The sequence below is a fragment of the Procambarus clarkii genome, chromosome 34 (assembly GCF_040958095.1).
Source record: "Procambarus clarkii isolate CNS0578487 chromosome 34, FALCON_Pclarkii_2.0, whole genome shotgun sequence".
Taxonomy (NCBI): Eukaryota; Metazoa; Arthropoda; class Malacostraca; order Decapoda; family Cambaridae; genus Procambarus; species Procambarus clarkii.
This window is the reverse complement of record NC_091183.1, coordinates 9,213,758-9,221,493: the sequence shown is the minus strand read 5'-3', so window position 1 is coordinate 9,221,493 and position 7,736 is coordinate 9,213,758. Positions and strand designations below refer to the sequence as shown.

Here is a 7,736-nt window from a genome sequence, read left to right as displayed (position 1 = left end):
CTTACCAAATATATTCTTTATATCCCGCCCAGACACAAGGGTGGGATAATTCACTCAAAAATTTACTTTTAACTGGAACTAATACTTCAACATTTGTGGTGGCTGGTGACATCTGACAACTTCCAAGTCTCCAGTTCAGTTGCACATATTCTCTTGTGCCGTCGACCCCGTTATCTTGCACCTCTGCTGACCAGTCATGTACCTCTTACTGACTACCTGTACATTCCTGTTAATCTCCATCATACACCCTAGTACTTAGCTCAGGGCCCCACCTCACTCGTGGACCCTGGTGTTCTCTGGTAACCTCACAGTTCAGTTTTCTCACGGCTCAGGCCAACCTTCCCTCCATTCCTCGAGCTCTAACTGTGGGGAAATTTACTCTATAATATAATAACATCGAAAATTTCGAAGGACCAAAAAATTATTAAAGAATCAGAGAACTATTGATCTATGGATCTCATAAAATAAATTCAACAATATAATCAAAATAATTTTAGAGAAATGAACTGTAATATTTCTATTAAATTTAAGAGTTAATCCCTGACACTTTCTTTTGGGGGGTAAATTTATGATGTTAGTATACACATATTATTGAATTAACAGATTCATAAAATATTAAATCGGTGAAAGGGGGTTAATTTGTTAACTACAATATGGAGACTGAAACGGCTTAGCTGCCAAAGATGAATGTAGATTTCGTCCAGAGCTATGACACGTTTGATCTAGTCCGAGTTGGCTATCCCTAAAGACACGTGACTGTACTGGTGGAATTGTGTTTCTCTTGAAGTTAACTCCATGCTGAAAGATGAATCTTATGTAATTTCCACTCCTAGTCATATGTTCATACATTAAATCATGAAATCTAAATGGAATTAGGAAGGCCACTCACGTGGGTTATGGGGATGTTAAGCTGGATAACGACAAGACACCAACATGATTATATAAAAATGGCCAAAATTAATGAATCAGTGATACTTTGTCCTACCGAACGTGGTGTCCGTAAACTGTGGAAGCTGTGGATTGGATCTGAAGCTCGTTGATAGATGGATGCTCCTTTGTTCGATCGATGATAAACCCAACTCCAGAACACCTGATGCTAATGGCGGCTATCCCTGCCCAAGTCACTTGCTCGACTCCTCGACTGGTGGCGCATGCGCACTAGCCCCCAATGTTGGAATTAAATCGTAATAATTTATTCAACGTTCTGAATAGATGGAGACGTTGTTGACAACATATTACTTCATAATAACATGCTTTATAACAACATTTATATAACAGCAAATTGTTTCTTGCTGTGCAAGTAATTTAAATTGAATGATGTTAATTGAGCGAGAAATATTTTGAGTGGAAATTCAGTTCATCGCTGTTTACAGGAACAGCTGATCTTAACTGAATAAAATATTTCCAATAAACGGCAATATAATTGCTAGAAATGAATCTATTACGAGTCGATATTCCTTAATAAATAATGCAAGGTTAGATTGAATTTAAAAAAAAAAATCAATACGTGAATATGTGGAAATTATTCTCACGAGTTGATCGGCTGATGCAATATGCGCCATGGATACTGGAAAAGATCTGGCATAACTATGTCGCAGAATAATAAGAATTAATATTGTTACACTACTGGTTAATTGTATTAGTAAATTATTAAGTCTAGCACAAGAATTACCTCTTATCGTACTAGAGGTTAATATTGGGATGTTGGAAATTTCCAGCACTAACCTCTGGTCCCCCAAACTTACACGGAGATTGACTGATCCTCACTGAACTCCCGGGGCTCTAACTCTTGGCCCCCACTCTCTTGTAGTCTTACAGTAACTCGGTTAGTGCTGGTTCTTCTCATCTACCCTGAGGTATCCACCTCATCCATTATTTCAGCAAAACCTCGCACCACCGTTCATTCAACGGTCGACATCTGGTTGCTAAGGAATACAGCTCCGGTCCTTCACTGTTCATTTAATAATGCCTTAAAGACACTACAGGTCTTTACCTTCGGCGCCTGTAGATCATACCGTTAGTGCGCGTAGGTCCAGCTCCTGTCCACTGACCAATGGTAGCGCGCACTTGACGATAACCGAGCCTCTTCACCCAGAGATTGCTTCACTGTGGATTCCTACCACAGTGACACCTCGTGCACCAGCCCCAGCCTCTTCTTAGATGTTGCTCTTGAAGCAACGTCGTCCTCTTGACGAGAAACGACCGCCTCAATGGGGTCAAGCTCATGGTCGCCGCGATGTGTCACGCCCTCAGCACTTCCTTACCCCTTCCCGGCGAATCTGTCTGCACACGCAGGAGGACAGCTCCTTTGCCTTGGTCCTTCTGGGGGCCTCAGCCGTGACTATTCTTGGGTTCGGCCTTCTCACCAGCTTCTATTTTGTTAAGACTAAACCTGCGAAGGTCAAACACAGAGACAGGACGTCCGCCGCCTCTCATTGTCGGAAGTGAATTGACGAGCTCTCTGCCCGTCAGCGTCTTCTCGGTGTAACTTCACTATCTTGCGAGACGCTGATTGGTCCATACAGACTTCGCAAACACATTCTCAGTTCGCAAGCACTCTGCATTTCCTAGGTTCTCCCATCTCGTTCGAGAGGAGGTACATTTATGTCTGACTCCTTTCTCACAATATTTACTCCTTAACTCCATGGAATCTCATTAATCCCTCTATCTTACCTTCCTACTTTCATCTATTAACCTACATAAATATGAACAGATATCAAATAAGCAGGGCAATACCTGGACACAACTCAGACCTGAAGGCAGGCTAGGCTAGGCCTACTCATAATCATGACAGTATACATTACAAGAGCACCAAAAATAGAATGTTTATTGTTCTTTAGCAAATAATATAGTACATATGTTAGTGACACGAATATATATGTGCGTACCTATGATTTACAAGTTCTGTAATACACATAGCATTATTGACAGTCCATTGTATCATTGTACTTGAAAAACGATGTTATATCCTTAGAAATACAAATAAAATAAAATATATTCAATGCTTGCTGTTACATTTCATGCAAACCATGTTGAGACAGGCTGAACTCTTCGCCGCATGTTATGAGGTTATCACACCCATCACAACAACTTAGTAGTTCATAATCATGCTTGCAAATGCACATATTTATATTTGAAGTGTGTATACAGTATAATAACTCCAAAAATATTGTTTTTTGAGAATTCCAATGTTCCATAAATTTTATTGTATAAATTTATATAAAAAATATGGCATTGAATAACATTACTGGAAAAAATAACAAAAAACTAATAAAAAATATTGATATAAATAAGTACAAAAAATATTCGCAGCAACACCCGCCTGACGGCTTGCTCGGAGCGCAACCTGTCCTCTTAAAAAGAACGTCGCTTTTGGCCGTTTGCCCGTATGGCCGAATTTGGACGTAATTTGAAATTGAAAAAAAATATGAAAATAAATTTGGGATTTTTTTTTTCAACAACAGTAAGTTAAGGGTCCTCTGATAGGTTAGGTGGGCAGGAAATTCTCATAAAGTTTCAAAACGTTATGAAAAACGTTAATTTAAAGTGTCCTCTTATAACCTCTGCGCGTACGCCGGACGACTCAAATAGAAAACGGAACAGAACGTCACTTTTGTGAGTGGATTTCATTTCAAATTACGTCCAAATTTGGCCATAGTGCGCATACCAGCCAAAAGTGACGTTCTTTTTAAGAGGACGGGTTGCGGAGCGACCACCCGCGGCGCAACCCGTTCTCGCACTTGCTTATAGTCAATATTGTCTTATTTAATAAGTGCATATGTGACATACTAATTGATTGTGAATATTTTAGTTTACCTTGAAAAGCTTCATAGAAAACACCGTCCTCACCTAACCTTCTTAGTATGTAGAGATAAGCATCTTATTGCTTCTTATTTACAATTATTACTTAACCTATCAACGTTATAGGTTAAGTAATAATTGTAATTAAGAAGCAATAAGATGCTTATCTTAACATACTAAGAAGGTTAGGTGAGGTCTGTGTTTTCTATGAAGCTTTTCAAGGTAAACTAAAATATTCACAATCAATTAGTATGTCACATATACACATATTAAATAAGCCAATATTGACTATAAGCAAGTGCGAGAACGGGTTGCGCGGTGTTGCCTTGATGAGCGCACCTGACATGTGACGCCATTCCCAGACTCTCAGCTTTCACCACGGCCATTCCCAGACTCTCAGCTTTCACCACGGCCATTCCCAGACTCTCAGCTTTCACCACGGCCATTCCCAGACTCTCAGCCTTCACCACGGCCATTCCCAGACTCTCAGCCTTCACCACGGCCATTCCCAGACTCTCAGCCTTCACCACGGCCATTCCCAGACTCTCAGCCTTCACCACGGCCATTCCCAGACTCTCAGCCTTCACCACGGCCATTCTCAGACTCTCAGCCTTCACCACGGCCATTCCCAGACTCTCAGCCTTCACCACGGCCATTCTCAGACTCTCAGCCTTCACCACGGCCATTCCCAGACTCTCAGCCTTCACCACGGCCATTCTCAGACTCTCAGCCTTCACCACGGCCATTCTCAGACTCTCAGCCTTCACCACGGCCATTCCCAGACTCTCAGCCTTCACCACGGCCATTCCCAGACTCTCAGCCTTCACCACGGCCATTCTCAGACTCTTAGCCTTCACCACGGCCATTCCCAGACTCTCAGCCTTCAACACGGCCATTCTCAGACTCTCAGCCTTCACCACGGCCATTCCCAGACTCTCAGCCTTCACCACGGCCATTCTCAGACTCTCAGCCTTCACCACGGCCATTCTCAGACTCTCAGCCTTCACCACGGCCATTCCCAGACTCTCAGCCTTCACCACGGCCATTCTCAGACTCTCAGCCTTCACCACGGCCATTCTCAGACTCTCAGCCTTCACCACGGCCATTCCCAGACTCTCAGCCTTCACCACGGCCATTCTCAGACTCTCAGCCTTCACCACGGCCATTCTCAGACTCTCAGCCTTCACCGCGGCCATTCTCAGACTCTCAGCCTTCACCAAGGCCATTCTCAGACTCTCAGCCTTCACCAAGGCCATTCTCAGACTCTCAGCCTTCACCAAGGCCATTCTCAGACTCTCAGCCTTCACCACGGCCATTCTCAGACTCTCAGCCTTCACCGCGGCCATTCTCAGACTCTCAGCCTTCAGCAAGGCCATTCTCAGACTCTCAGCCTTCACCAAGGCCATTCTCAGACTCTCAGCCTTCACCAAGGCCATTCTCAGACTCTCAGCCTTCACCAAGGCCAAAGTAAGTCACACACAATTTTTGTATTAGTTTTCCCATGATCAGGAAATGCATTTTAAAAATATTACAAGGAATTTTTTTATGCGCACCTTGTGGGAAATATTTACTGAAGGAATTTATTTTATTATATTATTTAATTTTAATTTAATTGTAATTGTGGACTGTAACTCAGCAAATAAGCTTGATATTTTTTGTTAATTTTCCTTGCTAATATCTCCACAAACTATTGGGGGGGGGGGTTATAGTGTTAGTAGGTTAGGCTAGAGGAAGTAATTTATTTAATTTGGATGATTTTATTATTAATGTTATTTGAAATATTTTTGATAAGACCTGCTCTATTTTTGGGTTAGTATGTACAAAGGCAGCTTAGCTGTTCAGTAGAAATTATCGTCATGGCTTGGGCTTCTTCAAATAACGACGCGGTAACATGAGCCTACACAATGGAAACACGCAATAATTGTTCCCATACCGAAGTCCAATAACTTTGGTAATTACAGACCAATCAGTCTCGTGTCATGCACTTGCAAGATGCTTGAAAGGATCATCCTAAACCGACTGTTGCACAAAATAGGCAGGTTAGGGGAGGGGGTTAATGGATTTGTTAAAGGATGGAGCACAGCAAATTGTATAGTTAATTACTTGGATAATGACACGGCTAGGTACTCTGTATTTGTTGACATCAAAGGAGCCTTCGACAAAGCACAGGAGATTGCGATCCTGGACGAGCTTGCATGCATGGGTGTCAAGGGGAGACTCATGAAATGGGTTGAAGACTACCTCACAGGGAGGAAGGTCAAGGTCTGCTTCAATGGAGCAGTCTCAAGAACAATGAATATAGAACTCGGGACCCCTCAAGGCGGAGTCTTAAGCCCTACACTATTCAATATACTTATGAACGCCACTGCAAATATTGATTTCCGGAAGGAACACAACAAGTAAGATATGCAGATGATGTTCTAATACAAGCTCCCACCTTGGGAAAAATTGAACAGTCCATTGAACTCCTTGGAAGGAAATGTATTGAGCTCGGTTTCACTCTCTCCACAACCAAGACGAAGGCATACTCCCATCACAAGCGGAGAGCAAATGAAGAACTTCAAATTAATGGTGTAACACTTGAATGGGCTGACCACTATCGGTACCTTGGCGTCACTGTCGGCTCTAACAAGGGGAAGAAAGAGGAACTCAATCAACTCATAGGAACATGCAAAAGTCGACTCAGGGCACTTATAGCTATGACCTAGAATGGACATGGAGCTTCTATTGCCGTGCTTAAAATGATGTACACAGCTTATGTGCGCTCCGTCATAGACTATGTCGCACCAGTTCTGTGCACCTACTTCCAAAGTGATATGAAAAGGCTTGAAAGCATTCAAAATGAAGCCATGACAAATATTCTTGGAGATCGAACTGCCAAAACGTCTAATCTACGAGAAGAGTTGTCCTTCCCCAGTGTTAAAAGCAGAATTAAGGAGCTCAATGCTAAGCTTGCAATTAGGATAGCCAGAGATCCCCATTACAATGATATTGCTTAGAAAAAAAACTGAGTTCTGTGCTACTTTCAGAGGGAAACAGGAGAAGCAAAAAATGGCATCACAGATCAGTCTGCTACCTCGAAGAGCTTCACCTGCTTGAGCAAGCCCGTGAGCTCCTGCCTGTAGAGAGGTTACCTCCCTTGGAGGATGACTCATGTAAAATTATCATCAATGAAATGGCAATGAAAAAAATCCCACATGTTACCACAAGGAATGAGGCACAAGTATCTCGAGGAAATTTGTAAAGAAGCCGGAGATGAACTAGATCAAATCTACACTGACGGGTCATCTAATACTGTCAATGGAAGGGCTGGTGCAGCATACACGGTAATCAAGGATAATACTTTCCAACGCAGAAATGAAGAAAAAGCGCGTATTGAGAACTATGCCTCTTCAACGCAAGTAGAGCTAACTGCGATTATTATGGCGTTAAGATTTCTTGAACGTAACACTAATGGTGCAGTGATTTGCACCAATTCAAAAGCAGCACTGCAAAGCCTAAGCAAAAATCGGGCAGCAAATCTTGCAATAGTCGCTGAAATTGAGAGAGCTGTGAGAGTACTTACCAATCAGGGAGGAGTCATCAAGTTTCTGTGGATCCCCTCCCATGTTGGAATATGTGGGAATGAACGAGCAGATGTGCTGGCTGCTGAAGGCGCTGAAGGAGACCATATTGAATACTTCATACCCAAGTCTCTACTACAAATTAGAGGTAATGTCAGGCAACATCACTGTGACAAGGCAACTGAGGAAAGAAGGATAGAAGCACAAACCAGTGAATCTGTACGATGGTACAACATGGTTATAGCTGGCAATCCCACTCATTATGGCCGAAGAGGAGGAGGACGAGGGAGAGAATCAATAATAGCGAGAATCCGTCTTGGGTTCAAATATCCATGGAGATATGGAATGGAAACAACAGTTGATCAGCGAAGC

The 7,736-nt window shown here is 42.5% G+C and overlaps 1 protein-coding gene across 1 annotated transcript; it reads right to left on the bottom strand.

The window, feature by feature from the left end:
• Positions 1-4,070: 4,070 nt before the first annotated feature.
• On the bottom strand, positions 4,071-5,237 carry LOC138370990 (mucin-19-like). Its single transcript, XM_069335629.1, has one exon. The coding sequence runs from the start codon at positions 5,235-5,237 to the stop codon at positions 4,071-4,073; it is 1,167 nt and encodes a 388-aa protein (XP_069191730.1).
• Between the last annotated feature and the right edge of the window lie 2,499 nt (positions 5,238-7,736).

Coding starts and splice junctions, on each gene's coding strand:
- LOC138370990 (XM_069335629.1), bottom strand. CDS start 5,237: ATGGCCTTGGTGAAGGCTGAGAGTCTGAGAATGGCCTTGGTGAAGGCT.